A 25,427-nucleotide genomic window follows, 5' to 3' on the forward strand; every position below is an offset into this window, starting at 1 on the left:
TAAAGCAGGGACTGAACAGTTAACTAGGTATGCTATAAGTTGTAGGCAGTCCTGGGTGATGCTGTCATAACAGTCCAATGTCATGTTTTTGGATAATGATGGAAACAAAAAGAGAAATGTAGTGGTCCAAGTATAGAACCCTGGGGTGTCCCAGATGATAAACGATCAATTATTAGCAATCTATCTTGCAAAACAGTTCAGAATTTGAAACCTGCAGCATATTATTTTAAGAATAAGGTCATAAAATAGCTGTGCTAGAATTTTACATGTGCATGTATTCTGCTGTGCTGGGGTTGTCCCGGTCTGTATTGGGGGCCGATTTAGTCATTTTTAAACTGACTGGATCGGTATCAGGCTTCAGCCAAACCTGATCTTTTGAAGTTATTTATTTTAGGTGTATGTGTCTTAAACCAAAACCAGGTCCAGGTACTCTGGAAAATTTAGTCAGTCAGACAGAAATTTGTAAATTGTAATGTGGATGTTTGGTGAGCTGGTAGTAGGAGATCGTCATTCAATACTACCAACAAGACAAGAACAGAATCCATGGAGTCCACTCAGGCTAAAAGGCTGCACCCAAACAACAACAACAAACACTGAACGCTGCGTTTTAAATAAGAGGAAAGTTTCCTGGAGACAGCGTCAAGGAGAAAAATCTTCCAGAGAGGGTTAGGGAGTTTATGGCAGCGTTGGATGACCAGAACATTTCTGGAGTAGAGAACACAAGGTACCAGCTACCCTCTCCACACTACATTAACTTTGACAGAAAGATTTATTGGACTGAATCTAGTCGAGTCTAGGAGAAGACAAGGAAAAACTTTAGGAAATTTAAGACATTTACTTGGGTTGGCTGAGTGATATTAAAATATCAGTATTGGATCGGGGGGCAAAAAAACTTGATCCGGATGCCCTGACGTCCTCTGGGTAGGTAGCGTGGTATATCTACTTCTTCTAGGTTGTATAACTTGTATGTTGTAAGTGTACTGGCTTTGTTTTATCCAAACTAAATCTATTTCACGTTGTGGACATCCATCAAACAGGTTACAATAAGAGAAAACTAGGTAATTAATCGGCCATTCTTTATCTAAAGTAGAAAATAAATACAGTTCATTTGAAACAATGACACAGCAGAGTGTCTTTAAGCGTCCATCTAATAGTTTAGTGTATGTTGGCGTCCGGCAGGGAGCCGTGTCATCAAGCGTGCTGTCGGAGCAGTGTCTCATTAACTCCTGCATCTGTTGCTGTTCCTACGGCAACATTAACTGATCTTTAGTCTCTATGGCAACCCCATCCCCAATGATCATTTCCTCACACTTGCCTCTTCCCCCCAGAGCCACTTCACATCTCTATCTATTAGTCTAACAGTGGGAGCTTGGAAACAGCGACTTGGTTCTTCATAGATATTTCACATCCATGATTTTCTTAATAATCGTTAAAAAAAAAAATAATCGTTGGCGATTAGTTAAGAACTGTGTGACAGTTTTACGATGAGGATTATCAAGTTAAGGATGTAAATTGCTAACGTGACTGCTTTTGGTAGCTTCATTGCCTAAAAAGACTAGAGTTGCTGCGTTTATTTTCCTCGGGATGCTTTTCAGACACATTTCTACCAAAAAGAAATATACCTGCGACAATACCTCTAGCTGCTGAGGCGTAAAGGTCAAGCTGATCACAGTGCTACCTGCTCATCAACCTTGTGTAATAATCTGAGAGTCCTGCGCCTTTTGAAGGAAGTCAAAGCTGCTGGTGTAGAATTATTTGGCAGCCATTTCCAACGGAAGCATCAATAAATAACGAGTAAAATGACCTTTTGTTTTTCACGTAGCTTTAAATGCCTGACCTTCACATTCCTGGACACAAGCAGCAAAATATCCTCTACTCCAAGCGCTGCTAGCTGCATGGAACTTGGTGGTTCCTATTGGGTAAGGATGAGAAGGGAGCCCAGATGCTAAATGTGTAATGATCCATTCATCATGGACTTGGTGACGATAAGGGAAAATGGTGACCGAGACTGAGGGAACAAGGAAACCGGATATAAACACACTTTACGCTTTACTTTTTAAAAATGAATAAAGATGTTTTCCTTGTGAGGAAGCTCATTTTCGCGATGAATTCTCAAAATCTTGACTTTGCACCCTAACGTCTGTCCAAACTTAGATTTAATGCACGTCCTCCACAATGTTCAAGTGACAAAAGGCAAAAAGAAAGAAAGCAAGCAATCAAACAAAAGTCTTGAAAAAGTAAAAACGCCCCCCTGAATCACAAAAGCCCTATTCACACGGGGCTAGTTTTATCTGGGGACCCCTGGGGTCATTTGTAATAATAGCGGAGGAAAAATTACACCACAGATTACCTTCCATATTTCTCTTAACACAGAGGTCCTGTGATAAAACTAATCCAGTGTGAATCAGCCTCTCTGTGATTTGGGGGTGCATTTTTACTTTTTTCACGACTTTTGTTTGATTCGCGGCTTTTTTCTGCCTCTTGTCACTTAAGAATCATGAAGGATGTGTTGTAAATCAAAGTCTGGACAGATTAGGGTATCAAGCATTAATGTGTTCATCGACAAAGGTGGCTGCTGAACCACAGACGTAGGGCGGTCTTTTCTGAATCACAGGACGTCCCCAGGTAAAACCAGTCCCGTACTAATAGGGCTAAAGATGCCAATTTGAACTGGATTAGCATTATGACGGGACCAGAAATTTGTGGTGTAATTTTTACTTTACAAACTGCGGACATGGCCGATTCAAGATAACAGACGAACTACGGCGTTATTCCAAATTACTGGAGGTCCCCGGGTTAAAACTAGTCCCGTGCGAATAGGACTTAACTCACAAAACAATCTCTGCGATGTGAGATGAGGTGACCGTCTTTCAGTCCTCGTATAGAAGTACCTACATCTGAAATGTTTGCGTGTTCATTTCTCCCAGCGTTTCCATTTGATTTGCCACGTTTCCATCTGTCCCAACATTTACTCATCAAGTTAAGCGTCTTCAAATAAGAACCCAGTCGACTCTCTAGCCTTAAAGTATGTCCTGTGTCCATGTACTGCTGCGGTCTGTCGTCCTGTCAGACTGCGTATGACTCCATGTATCTATCCATGAGCTTTTCCTGTCCTTTCTTTTTCATCTGCCTTCCTAACAATGAGATTTAGTATACTACTGAATCTGTCTATATGCCTCTCTGCCTTTACATCCATAAATCTGGCCCTGCCTAAACCGTCCTGCCTTTTGTTTACTTCCCTGCTCGCCTGTCAACCTTGCTCTTCTGGACATTCGTCTGCCTCGGATCCATCTGTTTCCTGTCGTTCTGATTTCTTAAATTCTCTCCGTCAGTTTGAAGCCAGCCAGCCAGCAGAGCGGCCAGCAGAGCGGCCAGGCCTCCTCTGATTTCAGATCTCAGATTTTCGTCTCAGCATCCATTTCTGTTTATTCCTGTTTAGCGCCGCACGCAGAGTAAGCGTCAGCTAAATGCAGCTTTCTAGTAAAAGCCAAAATCCAGGTGATTGTCTGTCTGTGACACAGGTTGAAAACATACTGCAGCAAAACACAGATACTGACGCCCTGAGATGTGTGAATAAACTGCCTTTACACCTTTATGTCACTCCTTCCCAGCAAAGCTGACATTACGGCTGTACTGTACCTTCACAGGGTTCTGATATATAATCCACTGTACAGTACAGAGCTTCTTTTAGCTCTTCCACTAAAACTGGAAATCAGGTCAGTTCTGCTCCTTTTATTTTTTTATGGTGGAGAAGTTTTAGAAGCGAACAGAAGAGATTGAGTGTATGTGTCAAGCACGTTTATTTATCCCACTGTGGAATAAATTAAAGGACTATCCTAGATAAAATGGATCTTAATTTTAAAATAACAATTTCAATCCGACCTTCATCTTTACATTAAATGTGTATTTTACAAACACAATGCCAGCCTAGCGATGATCTAAATAGATTAGTGTTATTCAATCAGAGCAAAGTAAACTTCAACCTTTGTCACAAGCGGCAATTATAAAACAGTGTGCTGCAATGAGAGTGATGACATAGTGGGTGAGTTTAATGAGAGAAATTAATGTTGCCTTCCTTCGTGTGGAGTTTCAGCACCACGGACAGAGACTAAATTCTTTCCTTAAAGTTTTAAAGACATCTCACTGAAGTTAGTTTGATGGTTACATGCTATTATATATATTTATTTATTGATACAGATTGGCTACTAGACAAACAATCAAACAAGCTGACACCTGCATATCCTCATACACATGGGGAGAGGGAGATCTTTTAGCTAGACTAACACAATATACTCACCGAGTTACAAAATAATAATTCCAACAAGACAAGAAGCAAAACCATTTAAAAAAATTTATGTATTTATGATCTTTGTGTCAATAATCATGTCACTGTCACATGTCTAGTCTTTTAATGACTCACATCCGTCCAAGGAGGGGAGCAAAGTTTTAAAACTCTTATTATGACATGACTGTTGGTGTTTTTGTGACGGCAGAGACATCCCTTGGTGACAAAACTTGAAACTGAGCTGAGATAGACAATTCTCGATCGCTTCTAGTCTGCAAATACTAATGGAAACCATCTGCATGTCAGACTCTAAGAACAAGGAGCCAAAGACGTACAAGAAAATCTTTAAATCCCGGATCTTCTCTAGGAGACGTTTCTCGGACAGATTGGTGATTTTATTTTCTAAGCTATACGCTGAACGGCTGGTGCACCTGTTACTTATGGTTATTTACTTTAATACAACCAGTTTATTCGTGCAATACATCTGTAACTTGACTAAAACTAAGACCTTACAGTTCAGCCGGCCACGTTAAATCCTCCCTCCACGAGCATCTTTACTATCTGAAAATGCAGAACACAATAAAACACATCTAACTCAGACTGAATCAAACGTGCAGTCAGAGCCGTCTCTATTTCCCCAGGAGGAGGCTGAGGTCGTTTAATATCTGCCGGAAGCTGCTGGACATGTTCTACCAGACTATCGTTGCCAGTGCCCTCAAGCTGATCCAGAAGGAAGACTCTGTGGTAGGGGGGGTAGAGCTGGAGTCCCTGACATCGGTGGCAGATGAAAGGACCTTAAACAAACTCTGGTCCATCATGAACAATGTCCACCACCCTCTACAGGACACCATAGGACAGGCTGCTGTCTCTGTCCTGCTCCATGGACAGGTTGAGGAGGTTGTTTGTCCCTCAGGACATAAGATAAAACTTAAATATCTTTCATATCATGTCTATCTACTGCAGTATCAGCAGACATGGTTTGGACGGGAGGCTGTAGGGCCAATCGACACGTGGGGATACAAATCAGCTTATGCAACCCCAAAATAATAAACATTATTTTTATCCCTCCGTCATGTGCAAGCACATTCAGAGCCAAGCTCCTAACTCACCAGAGTTCCCACTGACTGAGCTGATATAACTGCTTTTTTTAAATGTCAGTATCAAAATGCATTAAATCTAAAGAACTGCCCACGCTGCTGCTGCTCCGCTGCCGCCGCCTTGCAGCCATCTCTGCACGGCTGAGAAGCTGTTACTAAATCTTGGTAAATCGGAGAACACACGCTGCGGCTGTCCCAGAGTTAGCTTTTGACCCTTACTACGGCTCCAACGAGGCAAAATCCCAACACCTCCCCCACAACGCCGTCAGAAGGCATTAGCTCACCCCGGTTCAGACGCGGGACCGTACTGTACAAACGTCCCTCCTGGGCTACCATCTAACCAGCCTGTGCTCCAATGAGAAGCAGCCCAAACAACAGCACTATGTGGTAAAAATAGACTGCTGATACAGTACATTCGCGCCCGTGTGTGCCTTTTGAGGATTTGAGCTTGTCCTCGAATAGCTTGATGACTCAGTTGGAGGGAGACGGGGGCGGCGGCGGCGGCGGCAGCGGCGGTGGCTCGTTTGTCGTCTGACACGGGGGGTGAACAGCGTCGGTGGTGGGGAACAGGTGTTGTTGTGATGCGTCCCTCCGGCTCTGACTTTTTTATTCAAATTAGTAAGTTTGGAAGAGGGTGGGAAGCGAGAAACAGCGAGGGTGAGGTAGAAGGTGAAAAGGTAACGTAATGAGCCTATTTTAAGTGATGGTTTGAGGTTCATAAATGGGCCACGGGTTCATTCTGAGGAGGCCGTAACGATGAAGGCAGGTAAATGTCCTAAAAGAATGTACCTTTTGAGTTTTTAGCTGCAAAAGAAATTGTTTCTGTGGCCTAACCTTTTAGTTTTTATACTTCCTTGCACTTAATTTCTCAGTTGTACTTTTGTTATTTTAGTTTTCACATATCAAATAAAAGATCTTGGTGTATTTGTGGACTTGCTACCTTGGTGATTTAACACACCATCAGGTAAGGGAAGATCGTGAGTTAAAATAAAATCCAGCCTGAAGCTCTTTCCCAGCTGGTTAGACTTTTAGAAGTGAAATAATCTGGATAGTGAAATAATCCTGTTCCAGTTTTACTAAAAAATAAATTCTTAATCCTTTCCCTAAAAATGAGAAACAGCACTAGTATCCTCTTCAAGTAATAGCTCCAGTAAGTTAAACTGACAGGTGAAGATACAAAGAATCCAGCACCACACTGTCCTGTGCTGGCATATTTTTTGAAAACCCCTGTCATGCTCCAAATGTCAATGTTTCTCACTCAGTATTTCCAACAGCATCCCTCCCAAGGTATAAACCTTGCAACCCGTCTGTTTTAAAACCCCTCCTCTCCTTTTAATATGTTTCCTCGCACTTCCACGCCTCCGTTTCTCTTTTTAAATTATTTGAAAATTGATCTCTTTCCTCAGTCTTTGTACTGTACCCCCTCCACACCCCTCCACACCACCCACCTCGCAACCCTGCAAAGTCTTTCTCCTTGTTCTTTGCAGCGCTCCACATGCCTTCTTATCTTTTGTACAAGGCTTAAATACCACTCTTGGTGACAAAGACCCACCCCTGGACACTGACAAAAGGTCTCATTACACCGAGAGAAGACAGAGCGCTCGGTGCAGCTGGCTCTGTCTCCTTTTTTTTCCTGCTGTAATTAAATTCAAACACATGTGTACCTTCTGTACCCACAAACACACGCACAGTGTGCACGATGATGGAGGACGGGTAAGACACATGACAGTACTACCAGGACACAGAAATATCCACATTCATGAATGAAAAATACAAACCAATAAGCAGATGCTTCATCCACGAAGCTGCAACTTGTTTCTGTGTATGGTATATAACTTCAAAGTGGTAATACAACTAAGATGAGCCCTTCTGTTCTTGTGCTAGAATGAAGAGTGGGGAGGGTGGGATGGGGGGGCTACGGACCTCGTGATAGAGACGGGAAGTGTTGAAAGGAAATGCAAGGAAACGAAACCTCCTTGACTTTGCGTCTCCGTAAAAACACTTCACCTCCTCAGACACACAAACACAGACATGCCAGCACGCACACATGCAACCAGACGTCTATTTAAACCTCTACGACGTCATGCACCCCCACAAAACAGCATCCACACGCCCACTCCCGCAACAAAACAACTCATTTAATTTTTAGTTGCCTCATCTCTGAAACTCACCGTTTCCAAATCTGTTGAAAAACCAATTTCCTTCTTAAACCTAAACAACAGAACGCAGAACAGACGGGTCGGACTGTTCTATTTTAACTGCCCCTTTGTGGCTGCCATGAACATTCTGCTGAATCCTCTTCTTAATGAGTCACAACAATAGGTAGTCCAGGTGGACAAGACAGCTACAGGTAGTCCAGACATTGCCGTCTCTAGCAAATCTTGCAGCACCTCCTCTCCTAGGGGAGGATCCCAAGGCATCCCCAGGCCACACAGGCTATATTACATTCTAGTCACAATGTGCCACTGGGTGTCCTCCCGGATGTACCTGCCATGAATAACTCTAAAGGAAGATGTCTAGGAAATATCCTCATCGAATGCTCAAATCGCCTCAAACTGTTCGTTCTTGGTGCAACTGCCACCAAAAAACATCTCAGATTGTCTAAACTCTTAACCCTTTCCTTAAGGCTAGGCCCAGGAGACTGCTTTGGGCAGACTTCTTTTCGGCAATTGCAAAGACTGTGAATGGAAGGACCTTGAACAAACTCTGGTCCATCATGAACAATGTCCACCACCCTCTACAGGACACCATAGGACAGGCTGCTGTCTCTGTCCTGCTCCATGGACAGGTTGAGGAGGTCGTTTGTCCCTCCCTCTGACTTCAGACTCAGTGGAGTGCAGCATACGCTTGTGCTCACTGCACAGGAGAGCGTCATCTGCAAACATTGGAACCTGCACCATAATACTACCAAATAGATCACCCAGTAATAAAATCATCAACAAGAGAGGTAGCCTAACTTTTTCCAAAATCAAATGCCCGTCATGAATATGCCTGAGAACGCAAAGAAAGTTCTTGGGATCCAGCAGCACCCCAATGTCTTTCTGCTCTAAGCAACGGTTGCCTTGCTCATGAGAAGCAAATGTCTTCCTGTCTGCCAATCATTCCATAACCGAGCGATTCAACAATGATGCATGGAACAAAACAAAAGTCGAATTAAAACAGGACTCACCTATGGCGGAGAAGCAGCCATCGTGACGTGGAACATGGAAAGTAAAACGGAGAAAAAAGCACAATTACAATTTGACATTTTGTTTTCACTCTCATGAAACACACCAGAATATGAACGCTGGTGAGTAAGAGCGACACCAACAGACTTTACTACACAGAAGAAGTTGTAAAGACACAGGCAGCTACAGCTACTGAGGGAAACAAGAGTTAAATGGAGAGAGAAGATAGTGACACCTCATCCCTGGATGCAAAGGAAAGGGGAGTATGGTTATAGTGTTAACGCACACCTGGACACAAGAGAAAACGAGAGAGTTGGTTGGTTTTCGATTTGGTGAATATGCCTACCGGTGTCGCTAAGGAGGAAAAACTGTGATTGGTTAGTAGTGGCACACGCGGCTACAGTAACACTGTTAATTATGAAAACACCCCAGCAGTGGATCATTGGGAATTTGGATACTCACAGATTAAAGTCAACCCTTAGTCCCAGCGGGTCAACGCTTGCCTTCATGCATTAGTCACTCACAAGAAGCCCCAGCCAAGTTTTTAGACAAACGTGTCCATGCAAGGAACAGTGCAGATGGGTGTTATTTGTAATCGAACCCGCGATGAGTAAACAACACACAAGCAATAAGTCCAGCCCACAAAAAAAAAAATAAAAAAGCATATTTGAAAACGGTTTCAAATATCGGAACTACTAAAGATCGATAGAAAGATCATGCACGACAACCATTCATCTCTTTCTTTTAGTTACTCTAGGTACGTCTACTTTCGTCCAGGGCTGACTAAAACCAACCTTCGACACTGGGGACAACTTGAGGGGCCACGTCCGGGTCTTCCACGGGATCGGCAAAGCTGGGAAAGAAGGGCTTAGCGGCAGGGTTCAGACCGGACGCTGGAACTCCCAGAGGTGAAAGTGACGGGGGTGAAGAGGGGCTGGCGACGGGAGACGCCTGCGGAGAGAACTTCTTAGCTTGTGGGGAGGTGGGACTCTTAGCGGAAGACGAGGAGGACGAAGAACGCGGCTTCTTGGATTGTTTCTGGGCTGATTTGGCATCTTTTTGCTCTTTGGGTTGGTATTCCTGTGCGGAGGTTTTAGGGGAGCGAAGAGGCGCGGGGCTCGGGGTGTCGAAGGAGAGCCCTAGGGGTACAGGGAGACCGGGAGCGCTCAAGTCGCTGAAGTCGAACTGATCACTGTTGGTGCTCATTTGGGACTCGTTCAGGAGCCACGAAGCATCCGAGGGTGACAGAGGCGGGGCCGAGGCTAACACCTCACCCTGTGGGGAAACGCCCATGCTCGTCTGGGAGGCAGGGCTGAAAGCCGAGGTGTCTCCCTCAAGGAAGCCTTGCACACAAGACTCCTGGAGGGAACCGGTGTTGTCAAACATGCCACTGTCAACCATGTCGCCGCACGTTGCTTCACTCTCTGGAGAGAACGGTGGAGAAAACGCCTTGACTGCGTCGCCCAAGTTGGCGTTCTCTGCGTCCATCAAGAAGTCAAACGCATCGCCAGGGGGAGTAGATACGGGAAAGGCTCCGGGTGTTGCGTTGCTGGTGTTGGAGGGCATAGTGAATGGAGCCGCTGTGGCTTTCAACTCGCTGTTCAAGACCAGAGGGCTAATTGGAGCGGCGTTTGAAGAGGACAGATCCTGAGACACAGGGGCAGGGACCAGGCCTTCTTCTGAGAACACCTCCTCTTTCCAGGGGCTCTGGCTGGTGTCTCCTAAGGATGCGTCCAGGTTCGTTTGAGGTGAACTCACGACATCCACAAACATGTCCTCTGTAATCTGGGAGGTCGCTGCAGAGGATGGAACAAAAGGTTCGGCCATCACTCCCCACTCCTCTGGAAGCTTCTTCCTGTTCTTCCCCCTCTTCCCCCGACCTCCACTCTTCCCAATCTGCTCCTCCCAGCTGCCCTCTCCTCTATCCCTCCTTGGGCCAATCCTGTGATAGAACTCCTCTACCGGAGGGGTGTTTTCTCCCTGCGCTTGCATCTCCGGCTGGCCCTCGAGGTGTTCGTAAGATCCTTCATCTTTCTGTCGCCTTTTCTTCTTCTTCTTCTGCTTTCGGTCCGATCCGTCTCCCTCCCTTTCGTCGCCCCCGGCATAGGCGACGCTCTCGCGGCCGGGCCAGTTGTCAGGAGGGTCTTCGGGGCTGGCTCCGAGATTGCCGACATGTCGAGTGATCATCATGGAGACGCTTGGGGTGAAAGGGAGGTCTGTCGATAGGCAGCCAGCCTGGTCTGGCCAGGCACCTTGTTATGGGTGAAGAGGGAAGAGTTTAAAGTTGGGAGGGGTGGATATGTGCAACTGGTTGTTGTAGTCTAACTCAAACAGAAAATAACAGAAACTTCAGATCATATCACAAAGAGGAAAACACAAAACAGAAGAGAAGATACTCAAGATATTTGAAGAGCTCTAAATTATAGATAATATGGATATTTTTATTTGGTGATTTGCTGAGGAGGTGTCAGAATGGTCCAGACAGAGGACAAAAATACCAGAATGGCTATAAGTTGTTCCAGAAATTTTGAGCCATTATCATTTTACCTTGTAGGACTGAGTTCTTAATTCATTTAAACTTTTCAACCAAATAAAAGTCCTTGGTAAAATCCAAACCAACCTGTAATTCCACACCGACACATGCTAGCAAGCATTAACTCAGACAAATGAAGAACTTACACTCAAGCTACAGTTACATAAAAGCATTTTTTTTTAGGGGGGGGATTCCTGTAGGATTCCCCAAGCATGGGAGTCAATTTCACTATTCCTCACATGATTGGGACGTAAAATTACAAAGCAAATGAGGATAAGCGGGACCTAAAATCATAATAATAACACTAGAAGGTCCGTTTTTATACATAAAAGTTCTGTTTTCTTTACTATTTTCTTTCTTCTGAATAAAATTCGAATTGCGAACAGAAGAGGAAAGGATTCGTTCTTCTGGGATTGGAATGGAACAGGGATATTTGACAGGAGCGAACTATGCAGAGGAAAAACCTTTTATTTAACTTAAAAATAAAATAAAAACTGAATGAAATGACACTGTGTAACTACAAAATTTAATTATCCAAGAAATGCCTTTAGTTTTTAGTCAGTTTGGTCCAATTTGTCAACACAACAAGCATGAGGAGGCATTGCTGCATGTTTTTTTCTGCACCTCTGAAATCTTTACTCTATAAATACCTTATATTAAATGAAACTAATACTGATACTTTTGCACAATAAAACAGAAACAAACAAAGCCACTCTGGTATCTATCTGAAACTAAACAAAACATACACATATGGAGACGCTAAGAAAGACACACAAAAACAAAAGAATGGAGGTCAATTACCAAAACAGCCTCTTTCCGTTTGGGGACACTGCAGAAAAAGGTTTAACTCTAAAGGGCAATTATGATAGATGGCTGTGGTCAGTCTGGATCTACTCTACGAGGAAGACGGTACAGGAGGGAGGAGAGAAGCGCGGTAGATGAGCGGTAACGAGAGTAGAAGGGACGCCGCCCGCTGAGACAGGCTTGGTCCTTTTTGCTTTGGCCCAGTTTGTTTCTGGATTTTCACAAATAGAGGAAAGAAGAACATCTAAAGTGGAGCAGCTGTCAGGGCCCATACAGTACGGTGGCTCTCGAGGGGGTGGGGGCATATTTCATATTAACAAACACTGCTCTCTATACTGGATGTGCTGTAATTGGGAGAGGCTGATGAACACGTCAGACCGATGGAGCGGGATGACTTAAATGTTGTGTCACACGGCCTCATTAGGAAATTCACAGAAGAGCGATATCTCTGCGTGTGCATTTCCAGTAGATACGTTGAAGTTTCCATTTTATTACAATTATTAATGATTAAACGGATGCAAGAAGTGTGGCTTTGACCAAATGCTTTACATCCAAAGGTACAACAAATACTGTAAAGCTGTGACATGGAGCACCAATATTCACCAATCAGGCATAACATTATGACCACCTTCCTAATATTGTGCAGGTCTCCCTTGTGGTGACGCATCAGAGAATGGACATGGGTCTTCTGAGGGTGTCCTGTGGCGTCTGGCTCCTCATCCCACAGATACTTGATCAGTTTGGGATCTAGCGAATTTGGAGGCCAGGTCAACACCTTGTGCTGTTCATCATGTTTTTTCTTTTGGTTTTTTATTTTGGATGCTGCCATCAAGGAGTGTCATTGCTATGGGGTAGGTGAATCTCCTCAGATGTCACTTACTGGGTTGTAACTTTTTTTTTTTCAGCTTTCAATTATTGGAATACGAGCCCATCTACGTGGCCCACAACTGCAATTCAATTTAGGTCGGCGAGGGATTCATGTTGCTGGTAATTAAATCAGCTCAGTACATTTAAGCATCGGGGATATTTTTGGTTTTTCGAGGATCTGCACTCTGCATCTTGTGATAGGGAAAAGGGGGCGTCGATGGTTGCTGCATTGTTGAGTCACTGAGTGCTGCACGCACAGACACACTGGCAGAAGTTTTGCAGGCACACAGGGTGAACAAGCAACAGTAGTTTCTACTGCTTTATTGATATGATTTATTAACTAGTTTTAATAAATGAGTCATCTCCTTCTACTGCAGAGTGAGTCAAGCTGCAGCCCTTTAATTATCATTTTTAGCAGCTGGGGAAAACAGTATTGTACATTTTTAAATAATGACTGGGACATTTAGCCACCTGGATGACGGACAAGTTACTGGCCTGTGCAAATGTTTCACATTAAAAGTAGGAATGCACCAACCTTACACCAGATCAGTTCTAACCCCAACTCCCTAGCTGTCTTTTAGAGATATCATCATGAAGAGGCGGATTCATACTATATTTCTAGATCAATGTCATTATGAGTTTTGGTTGAGTTCAGTCCTTAAACTTTACTGATTTGAGAAAACACAGGTTTTGTCCATATTAAGTAACGCCCTGAGATGAGGTATCAGAATCATTATTAAGAGAAGAGCTCACATGTTGCATCGAAAAATAAATAAATAAATCCTCAATAAACACAATCCCTGAGTTTCCAGGCACATTGCAGGCTTTTAATGTGAACAATCTTGTTTTGACTTGTTATTCAGTCTTAAATGCTCAACAGCAATTGCACAAAACATATAATATCCTTGTTCCTCATGATGAATTAGACGTGCAGAAGTTTGTAGAGTTAAGAACATAAAGGCTCTCTACCCAGACTTCATCATGCATTCAACGTGCCACTATTATTTTGAGAATGCATTGGCATGATAAAATCGTTTCCCCACAGGTAAAGCAATCAGAGTAATCAGAAAACGCTTAAAAACTAAGCATGAGCTTATTAAGATTTCGTTTTGTTCCATTTTATTATTTTCTTTAGCTCCTGCTGCGTTTTACGTAATAACGTCCTCCTCCTTAGAAGATAAACCTTATGCTTTGGCGTACTTCTAAACATCTTTCCTCATTTATTTTAAAAGAGGGCACGCGCTGTGTAGCACTCCTGTGATGCTTCATGCACATCAGCATCTCTCTGGGAGTTCACACCATCTACAGCCTGGTGACGACTACAACTACAAGCCCTCTAGGACAACATGTACATTGACCTGGAGACCTCTATAGGAGGGGGTGGCAGGGTATGCTGCGGTGGGTGAGGGGCTGGTGAAGAGAGACTGGACATTAAGAGACACAGACGGCTTCTCTCCAGATCTTAACACAAACACACGTACACACAGTGTATGACTAGAAGCCAAGGCATGGCGGCGCACCCTATACATGTCAGCGTCAAGATGTGCACTGACCTTGAGCTGCGTGACTAAATCAGAGCGGGGGTGTGTGTGTGTGTGAGGCAGGGACTAAAGAAAAGCAGAGGCAGACTGCTGACCTGTATACTGCACCCCTCTGTGGAACATTTCAGACAATGCATGCAGTACACTCATGTACATACTGTATACAGTGTACGGAAATCCATTTGCAGTTATTAAAGCTGTGAAAATGCAGGTTGAACAAACATTTTGTGATTTAAGGACTAAAGAGCTGAAGGAACAATGTTCTCTGATACCTGAGTTCTCAGAGTAAATGGAGAGAATTAAGACTGTTGACTGCTGAAAAGCAAGATCCAATAATTTGTATGTGTAAAGCAGCTGTGGAGGCTACATCCTCCCATGCCACATGTGTTTTATCAAAAAGTGGAAAAGTTAACCTTCGTGCCAGGGCTGTCAAAAATCAAAATATCTTATCCCTGCGCTCATGTGAATGTTTTATTAATACGATCGTAGTTTGGTAAATGAGGAAGTGATCAAACAAGCGGTGACGCCGTGGAAAGCAAGCAGAATCTCAAGTGCGGTCGCAGCGAATCATCTTGAACTGAAGAAGAAGCAGGTAAGCAGAAAGAGAATGAGCTAAACGGATAAAGGAGCGGCTCATTTGATCGGTGGAGTCCCACCAGAGCAAAGTTATCTGCATTTACTGTCGATACGAACCGAGCTACCGCCGGATCAAGCAGCTGGATAAAATGCAACGGAGACATCGGTCCAACAATGTTCTGGAGCACATTTGTTAATATTTTGGACTGTTGCAATAATAGTAACACACATTTGCGTAAAGCAAGTGTGAAAACTATCCCATTTTCAACATTTCAAAACAGATCTGTGCGATTTATAACAGATAAATACGAGTTAACTATGAAAATCAAACGATTAATCGCGATTCAATATTTTAATCTACTGACAGCCCCAGTTTATGCTAATTAGTTTTAAAAGCAAAACTACATAATCCTTTTAACGAGCTTGCCTCTATTAAAAATTAAAAGATTAATTTGTAAGAAATTAAATGGATCGGTGCATTCAAAAGATAAAGGCATTATTTTAAACATTCAATAATGGTCTTCGTTCACACACATATGTGTCTGATATTGTGTTAGCGCTCTGTGTATCTGACCATACTCAGCTTCAGTACTGGAACGGAGAAAAATGAAGATATCTGAATCCCCAGACAAACAACTGGTACTCAAGGGGCTGCTCAGAGAAGCAGCTTCCAGGTGTGACTACAAATCCAAAGTCGAAGCATTGCTGTGCATTCATGTGCACGTATCCTACCTGCTGACAGGTCCTTAGGGCTGCGAGGAGTCTGGGGTTCAGGCAGCATGGGGTTGTGCTCCTTTGGGACCTCCGAGCCCGTCGGTGGCGCCGGATGCTGGGGATCGGCTATACTTGGAGGCTTCTCAGCTTGGACGGGTGCAGCTCCTCCAACCTCCACATTCACCCCTATCCCTCCGGGCTGGGTGAAACCTGAGAGGCAAACGGGAATACAGATCAATGCTGGGGTGGAGGAGGGTGGGGGTGGGCGGGGTTCTCTCTGCGGCTGGTCTGATTTGTTTAATGGAGGGTGGTCATTTAATTTAATGAAAGAGAGTCCAATGAGCCCGGATCATATGGAACCAACCATATTGAGTATCTCTGACCTGTGGAGCTGCATGCTACTTATTTGTGGTCCTGGTCTCAACCTGCCCAGTGCTATCCACTCCTACCTTAATGCATCATTCTCCAATCTGCTTATGATACCTCTAATATTTAAGTAGCTAATTCAAATGTGATAGAACTACCATAACAGTGATATGACCCTATGATGTGGTTTATATTTACTATTCTCATCTAACATCATCAGCTATATCTTGTACTTGTAACCTCCCCTTGACTCTTTTTCCGTCTCTACCCATCTGGCCTCAAGCAGATGTTTCCTCCCAAATGAGCTTAAGGTTCTGCTCAAGGCTGCTTTTTGTTAACAAGGCCTTTTTCCTCGCCTTAGCTCTTGCCCTGGGGGTTTCAGGCTAGGTCCTGCAAAGCGCCTCGAGACAATTTGCATGGGCAAATTGAAATTAACTGAATATTCCCAGCAGCCTGCAGGAACAGACTGGTAACCAGGGTAAAAGAAGGAGCCATATAAGATGCACATGCTGCACTATATGTCGATAAAATGAAGAGGAGAAAGAAAATGATGAGCAAACCAAGCAAAAGGGGATGAAGGGATGCAGCAGTGAGGAGAAGCAGCAAGAAGAAGCAGCACCACATCCAATCTGTGGTCTATTACAGCTCCTGAGGATACTGTCTGAGTGCATACACACAGTACATGTGACAGAAAATGGCAGAGCCTGGTGACAATATGAGTTTGTGTCTATAAATCGATGTGATTGTTTTCAAAACTAAGTGTCTAAATGAGAGCATGGCGTGAACTCTAAAGTGTTGGAATTTGGGCTTGAGAGTTATTTTATTAGCATTCATGGATGTGGACGTGTCGACTGTACGTGCATGTCTGCAAGGGAACGCCATGTGTGTGTGTGTGTGCGTTGGAGCCCAGAGCAGTAATACGGTGGCCCAGAGACGACAGGTCTCATTAGGGCAACATTGAGAGCCGGGCCTGCAGAGGTTGGCATGGTGAAAGGCATAACTCAGCCTCACAGCTCTCACTGTGAGTGTGTTTGTGTGTTTGTGTGTGTGTGTGTTGGTGTGTGTGTGTGTGCGTCAGCCTGCAGAGCACCAGCAGACCCCGAGCCAGACAGCTACAGCTCCGCATGCAACTAACAAGCGCTGCCTCGCCACAAGTCATTCATCAGGGTGAATTTTTCAACAGCCCTTTCAAAGCAAAGGCGTCTAATGAGCCGAGAGATTTGGATGCTGAAGTAGCGTTTGTGTTCGCTGTGGTGGTTCGCAGCGGTTTTAATGTTTGTTAAAATAACTGAATTTTTTTACATTTCCGGTCCCTTTTCTCAAAACTCCATTCCCAAACCTAGAGCTGAAATTACACAACAAATGGAAAACATATTTTTGCATCTGACCTATGTATTTATTTAATTCTATTTCTATTTCTTGTATATTTGTACATGTGCAAATCCTCATACTATTATTTATTACTTTTAACCCATTATCTTGCACCCATTTTTCTTTTTATTAGTGTTTTTTTATGTGTAACTGAGCAACTGTGACCAAGCAGATTAGTTTTAATAACTGAAGATGCTGTCGCTAGCATAGCTGAGCTGCTTCTCCTTCACGAAGCTGAAACTTGTGACTCTTCAGACATTTATTATCCATGTAGTAGACCTGTTGGGCTGACTATTAGATGATGACGGGACAAACCTGTGCAGGCAGCTGTAGACTCGAGTTTATAAAGTCATTTTATCAAGAAACATGGCAGCAAACGTTTTACTGCGGGTGGCTAGCATCTCAACCTAGAGCTGGGTGACGCTGCAGATTTCCTGAACCGATATGTTTCTGATCCACGAGGTCCCGATTAGATCAGATTTATTTAGAGATATTCTAGTTTATAAATCATTTCTGCTCAGTTATAAAGTAGATGTTTGCAAATGTTGTCATTGGTTTGGACATTTAACGATATTACATTACATTATTAGTTGGCACATCTTGAATAAGGCCTGTTGCATGTGTGGAACCACTCTCTGTTCATATAAATGAGTTAAAATAAGGATTCTTTTTGAAGTAGTTTCAGACCGACCATGTTGACGCTGTTGACCATCGGTGATCAGATGTAAAAATGCTGATCGGGTCGCCCCTGCAAGGAGGAAACCCCTCAAATTTCCCCGAGCACCTCAAATGTCCACATCCTGCAGTGTCGCTTGTTTTAAATTCCGAAAGCTGCATCTGTTGCTGCCATGCTCAACACACTCCAGAAACAAAGCTAGCCTTTTTTTAAGCTAGTGTAGGAATACTGCATCTCAGAACCTGAGCTGAATGAGGCTCAGAACATTAGCAGCTAATGTCATTATTATTCATTCAGTATTACATCATATAAAAAAATAAAGGCAACAGGTGTTTCAGCACAGGGATATAATCACACTGTTGCACTTGTCAAGTATTTAGATTATTTCAGAGCAGAATTTTTTGACTCGTGACAGAAGAGAAAACACACGAATGAAAACGCAGTTCAGTTCCCTGTAAGCCACAACACCGAAGCACAAGAGCAAAACCTGTCTGAGGTGCCGTGCAGCACATGCGCTTTTCCTGCTTTTCCTGAGGAATAAATATACGGGAGTGTACCTGGAAAAGCCCCCATCAGGCCAGTATCCATCATTTGGGCAGGGCTGGTCTGAGGGCCCAGAGGGCCTGAATAAGCCGCCACGGAGGCTGGCAGAAGGGAGGGGTAAGAAGATGAGAGGTGGCGGTGGTCGAGAAATGAGAAAGAAACAAAGATGAATGTTGTGGTGAAGGGAAAAGGGAAGGAGAGGAGACAGGCAGTGGTATAGGGCATGAGGGCATTAACAATTTAGAGTGGGCGATGCAGAGGTAGACAAGAAAGAGAGGAAACAAGAAGAGGAGAGGCATTAAAAGCAATACTAATTAAATCTCTTCATGTTTTAATGGCGCTGTGTGGCTCTGAGCAGAGTACAGTACTAAGAGAATGAGTCGTAAATGCACTGTGTAGTACTTATAATCTAATATACAGTTTGATCTGCCACATTAGTGCTACACATTACCAGTTTATGTACTTGGTAGTTTAACAAAGCTAAAGCCTGAATAGATACAGGCTCCAGTCTTTATCTTTGCTGTCTATGGTTAGCTTCTTTCTTTGTACCTGAGTCAGCATGCTTGGCCAAAATGATTTACATGTAAGAAGTCCTTTAGTTATTGTTTTGCATGGAAATAAGAACCATGTTTAGTTCCAGTTTAAGTTCAGGTCTTTTATTTCTACGTCATCTCTGCAGGTGTGCAACGCCAGACGTTTCCATTGCAGCAACGCAATCGGTTGCTGCAAGATAGCTTCGTTGCATGCTTTTTTCCTCAAATAACTTATTTTAATTGCAGTCATAGAGAGTCAAGCGATTCAAGTATAAATTACACCCATCAGCCATAACATTATGACCATCTCTGACCCTGACCCGTCTGCGCATGGACTCCTCCCGACCTCAGAAGGCGTGCTGTGGTATCTGGCACCAAGACGAAAGTCCTGCAAGTTGCCAGGTGGACGTCTCCATGGATTGGACTTGTTTGTCCACCATTTTTGATAGATACTGACCCACTGTAGAGTTTGGGAGATGCTCTGCCTCAAATTCCTCCACTTGTCGATGTTTTTTCCCGCTTCCAGCATCAACTTTGAGAACAAAATGTTGTCTAACATATCCCACCCACTGTCAGGTGCTATGAGAACGAGATACTACTGACTTCACGAGTCATAATGTTATGGCTGATCAGTGTATGGCCATGTGGTCCAAACTTCAGAGTAAATAAGAGAATGTTTTATTAATCTAGTCTTAAATTTATGGTTTAAATTAAGTTTACAGTGCCACAGTTTCCACAGATTATATATATATATATATATATATATATATATATATATATATATTCCTGAACAGTTTCACTGAGCCTTTGCCAGCTATGACCCTGTTGCCGGTTCTCTGCTTTTCCTTCCTTGGACCACTGTAGAACGGGGACACCCCACAAGAGCTGCAGTCTGGGAGACGCTCTGCCTCAGTCATCTTACCCATCAAACCAAGCTGCTCAAATCCTTCCACTTGTCAATGTTTTGTCCCTGCTTCTAACGTCAACTTTGAGGACAAACTGTTGCCTTACATGTCTCAAGACAATCAGTGCACTTCACGTCACATGAGTCATAATGTTATGGCTGATCAGTGTGTGGCCATGTGTTCCGAACTTCAGTGTAAGTAAGAGAACGTTTTATTAATCTAGTCTTGAATTATATATATAACTACGCATGTAAAGGTTTATAGTGCAACAGTTTCCACAATGCAGGACCTACAATCAATAATGAGTGACCACGTAATATTTAAATCGTTCGAAATCACTTTCCCCGTTTGTATTTTCCGTAACAGCACACACTTAGGTCGAACCAGTCAGGATGCTTTGGCATGAAACCAGTATTTTGACATTTTTTTATATGGGAGAGTGACTTTGGAGAATTATTGTCGACCTTCGTACCTGATAAGAAGTCTGTAGCCAGGGCCTGCTGCTGGTCAAGCGAGTGTGGGCGCACCTCTCCCTGCGGCTCCGGGCGCGACGCCGATATCTGTCCCCCCGAGGTCAGCTTGCAACCTGCAGCGGTGACGACACGGATCGTCAGGAAAACATCAGTTCCCCCCCTTCTCTGCTCGCTGATGACGCGTCACCGTACAACTTTGATTAAACGACACGAGGCTGCGGAGATCACACTCCGCCGAGCACAAACACACAACTAATTACGCACACAGGCGACTGGCGAGAAGACAATCACAAACACACGCACGTGGACGCAAACTCTCACCTGCCAAATTTTACTCCCCAAAAGCGGATATTCCAGAAACACACAACTCAACATTCAGTGACGTTTGCTAAGTGCTGCTCACTGCCTCTGTCTCTGTCTGTCTCCAGTGCAGCTCGGCTGGCTCTGAGCTACAAACACTGTGAACCCCCAGTCACACACACACACACACACACACGGACACACACAATCGCCACACAAAGAGACACGCAGAGAGCCACAAACACACACACGCAAGAATGTGTTCACAGTCGGGGAGTCTGGGTTTGGTGTGGTGACGTTTCACTGTCTGTCTGGTTCAGGTCCCAGGTCCCGCCAGCTAGCGCCTCCCCTCGCGCTCCCCGACTCCCCACAGCCCACTCCCTCCCTCTACGCTCCTGTAGTCACCCTACCGCTCTCATCCAAGAGGTCATGACTGATCAGAAGAGGCCTGTGTCCCAATTTTAAGGTAGCAGGTGTGGGTGTAAGAGACAAACCTGGAGGAGAGGGTGAAGCTAAGATGAGGAAGGAGAGACAGGTGGGACGGGCCGGGAGTTTCAGCAGACTAAAAGATAATAATCAAAGAATCGACTGTGATAAATAGAGGGAAAGCATGGATACTGAGTGAACAGGAAGGAAGTGAGGGAGAGGAGTAACGGAGCGAGGGGAGGAGCAGAGGAGACAAGGAGGCACCGATGGCGACCCTCTCCCAGCAGCGTCCACAGAGGGTGACGGTGAGGCGAACAGACAGGACGCCACCCACAGTCAAAAACGCTTTCATGTATGAGACGCACACAGGGGCCGCGCTGGCATTGTCTTTCTCAACAGGACGCAGGAAAAAAAAAAAAAAGAAAACTCTCCGTCGGCAGGGTCACCGATTGATTCGAGAACACTGGTGCGGCAGAGCTTGTGCTCGCAGTCTCGATTCCGTCCATCTATCCGCCCTCTCTACGTCGTAAACACAAATTTTTTTTTTTTGGGGGGGTGAAATAGCAAAAGAGGTCACAGCAGACTTCCAGACATGGCTGCGGCGACCAGAACAAGTGCACATTCATGACAGTGCTCTGATGTTTGTTGAATCAGTGAAGCAAAAGAAATATCGCCAGAAAACAAGCGGAGGTTTCTTCCGCCGCGCTGCGCCGCTGTCCAAGGTGCTGAAATCAGCGGCTCAGAAAGGGAAGTCAGGGGCCACTGGTGTAAAACCCTCTAATACATGTTTAGGCTTTACTTTCTTTTCCTTATTTAAGGATGTGGACAACGGATTATGTTTGCAGAGGTAACACAAATACACGGAAGGCGTCCATCACTTGAAGAAGACGTCTCTTGGGCAAAATTAGCCGCCCTGCTAGCAGATTTTCTGTATTTTCCCGCATCCCTGTGACAAGTCTGTGCCTCCAGCCAACTCCAGCACAGTTCATAAATTTGCCACCTGCAGATTAATATGTACGTACATATTTCTACCAGCCAAGAGTTGGAGATTTTAAAGAAAATTGGGGGATTTTTTTTTAATTTAAGAAAAGCTTCCTGGTTGCTGGTATTATTTTGCAGCAGAAAGTTGATCTGGAGTCTCTCAGGTGGGAACTGATGATGCTCCAGCAAAGATCTGCAGAGCAAATCAATCTGAGCACTGTGGAGTTGAATTATTTACAAGAAAATGGCTATTAAATTGCATGCAGGGGTATTTATTTTTTTCTCTTTATCGGTTGAAAAACACCTCATAATGCATCAGGCTAGGAGGCATCAGGAAAGAAGACCAACTCCGTCTGCAGCCCTCTGACTACTCATGTCATTTTATTAATATTCCTATGTAGGATACTCTACACCTTTAAATGTCTCGTTAGGGCACCACCTCCTGTTATCGTAGGAAGAACACGGTTTAAATCAATTTATCAGTCTCAGTTCAATAATTTGCATATCTGAAGGAGTGAATCCTTTACTACAATTTGTACCAGTCATTCTCTGCCGTAAAACAACATCACAAACAACTTCTTAAGTGTGAACAAATATTTATTTAATGAAGTGACAACTATGAATAAATGAGGGACTAATAGAATATAGGAGTGTAATCAAATGAACGAATATAATAAGGTATGAAATAATTTCTGGAGCGATGGTGAGAGATGGAGGTGTTTAAGTCCTAAACTAAAGGAATAGATTTGATATCTACTCTAATCAATCTTCTCTAAAAGATGTTAGTAGGGAGTTTCAAAGTAGTGACACCAACTCTTTGTCTTAAGCGGTAGGAACGATTAAGCCTACTTTTCCGTAGAGTCTTCTCGGCGTCGGTGATGGCGGAGCGTCGGTGTGACGAGATGATGGAGGAGCGTCGGTGTGACGAGGTGGTCAGTGACGAAACGGCACAGCTGATGCAGGTCTCTCTGGGACCGGTAGACAGGACTTGTTGCTTGGTCTGCAACTCCAACACCCAGCTTTGCTTGAGAGCGCTGTAGGTGTTCAGTCAAAGGCAGATGACACTTGGCAATGTCTTTGTGTTTGAAGAAAGAAGTCGGATCGTCACGTCTTCTTGATGTCGTTGCTATGGCAACAGCTTCTTGGTTTCTTGATCCGTCGAAGAGATTGGGTCTTTCTCTGATATCCCAGCTGACTACGCTGGCTAATTTATAAACGATGTTGGTTAGTACTTCGGTTCGTAGAGTATAAAAATGAATAAAACTAGAAAAATATTTAAGTCACTATAAAAATCGTACGTCGGGAAAAACATCCGACGAGAAACAAACAGAGCTTGAAAAGGACCGTATTGTCAATATTCAAGTTGTTCTTAAAGTTACTAAGGATAAACGTGTACGTAAAGTGGAAAGTGCAAAAGTCTGGAGAAAGAGCGGCGGAAAGAGCGAAAGTATAAAAGTCCTAAAGTGCGGAGAAATGGGAGCGTCTCTCTGGTTTTATGAGTTAATTATTCAGGGCGTGTTTTGGATCGGGTTTCCAGAATCTTCGCGCGGAAAGAGAAGAGAACGCCTTCTCCTTTGTCTTGAGGTGTCTTATTGCCTGATCTTCTTAACCTATTTTATATTACTAAATTTAATCATTCCATCACTCATCATGACTCGTTAGCAATGTTTTCCGTATGCGACAACACTCAACATTACAACATGACAAGATGACGTATCAGAATGACCACATCAAAGTAACTCAAAAGCATCAATAAATTAATAAACTCAAGTTCTCTTTACATTGACATTTTGCTAATAAAAGGTCGGGGTTTCTAAAATAACAATTTCAACAGTTATGATTTCAACTAATAGCTACTATTAGTATAAGAACATACCTAAGTTTCAACATTCTTTAACTTCAACAATTGGTTAAAAGAGAGATAATACTTTTAAAGATAGCCACTTGATGGCAATGTTGATCCATCCTTACTGTGACAAATTATGTGAATTTGGGCTAGCATTATCGTACAAGGATCAAAATCGTCTCATTGTGATCGTAAGCACTTCCTGAACAATAATATATAACTTACCAAGTTATTACATTTTCGATAGTCATATTATCAAACTTAGGTGCTTTTCAGAGGAAAATGCAGATCAGAGTCTGGTTCTGGGGAAAGAAAGTTATTTACGACCGGCTTATCAGTGTTTCACTCTCTTGGTCATTCCAAGAGAGGGGGGGCAAAACCTGTTAAAATGGTATGTTTGCATTCGTCTCTGAAAAAGAAAATTAGTACATCACAAGTTTAAAACATAATTGAACATCACATTAAGGCTTCTAGACTTTGTCCTTCGAATCCAAAAAGGTGAGTCTTTCATTAAGATCCCCCTTTAATTCCTGGGATCGTATTGATGTCTCCTCAAGTGAAAAGAGGAAGATTAGAAGAAGAAAGAGGGTGTGAAATTCCAGAGAACTGTAAATCTGTCCCCTTGTGGCTCAGATGACGTCCAGAGCATCAGGGAGGTCCGATAGCGCGGGCCTGTACCACGTTCGGACATGGCACCTTTATGGCTGAGGTGAAAAAGGTTGATCTGTTAGGAGGGTTCTTCTGCAAAACAACTCCGTAAATTTAAATTCCAGAGAGGGGGAGAATTAAGAGGACCACAGGTTCCTACATATCCCCCACTCGATTCGAATGATCGCTGTCCAGGGATCTTTCGGGTCGACAAGATGGGACCTGTTGTCATCGAAGGGACGTTGACTTGATAACCACCTTTAAGACCAGAGTTGGTGTTTTTATTTTATTTTTATTTTAATTTTTTTTTTGGAAAATATCAGTGGAAAGGGATCTAGTACAGGGTCACTATCTAGTCCTAACTGAATTTCTGAATCACTTGGTTATCTAGGATGCTAGCTCTAGGATATCAGGGAATAATATGTTTTACTCTAGGGATCTAGGAATAAGATATGGGGAAATCTTACTAATGGCTAGGCTGTCCATTGAGGATCTCTCGCAACATATCTGTCATTAGCATGCTAACCAGTTGTGTATGAGGATAGTCAACAGACACAATTGAGAAAATAGAGACTATCGCACGGATAGTCTTGCTCAAGGTTTCACTATGAGCATTAAATGATTCAATGATTGTATTACAGTTTGCAACTCATTTCGTTGTCTGTACGTTTGTGCCCTTATGTCTGCAATCGGACATAATTCCAATGAACCATTTAGGTCTCTCAACATACCCATTCAGTTTTGATGGTGTGACAGTGAACTTCTGCAACCGCAG

The 25,427-nt window shown here is 43.6% G+C and overlaps 1 protein-coding gene across 5 annotated transcripts in view; it reads right to left on the reverse strand.

Annotated features, from left to right (window-relative positions):
• LOC311503481 (uncharacterized protein) overlaps window positions 1–25,427 on the reverse strand; it is a 119,763-nt gene that overhangs the window by 36,191 nt on the left and 58,145 nt on the right. For 3 of the 5 annotated variants that reach the window (XM_084566212.1, XM_084566210.1, XM_084566211.1), the window contains 3 exons: window positions 20,451–20,564; window positions 15,603–15,794; window positions 9,344–10,801 (listed from right to left, as the gene is read on the reverse strand). In XM_084566212.1, the coding sequence (XP_084422338.1) occupies window positions 9,344–10,801; window positions 15,603–15,794; window positions 20,451–20,564 (1,764 nt within the window). The remainder of the gene's footprint in view (window positions 1–9,343; window positions 10,802–15,602; window positions 15,795–20,450; window positions 20,565–25,427) is intronic. The other 2 variants (XM_084566213.1, XM_084566214.1) reach the window with 2 other exon arrangements.

The sequence above is a fragment of the Chelon labrosus genome (assembly GCF_963514085.1).
Source record: "Chelon labrosus genome assembly, chromosome: 18".
Taxonomy (NCBI): Eukaryota; Metazoa; Chordata; class Actinopteri; order Mugiliformes; family Mugilidae; genus Chelon; species Chelon labrosus.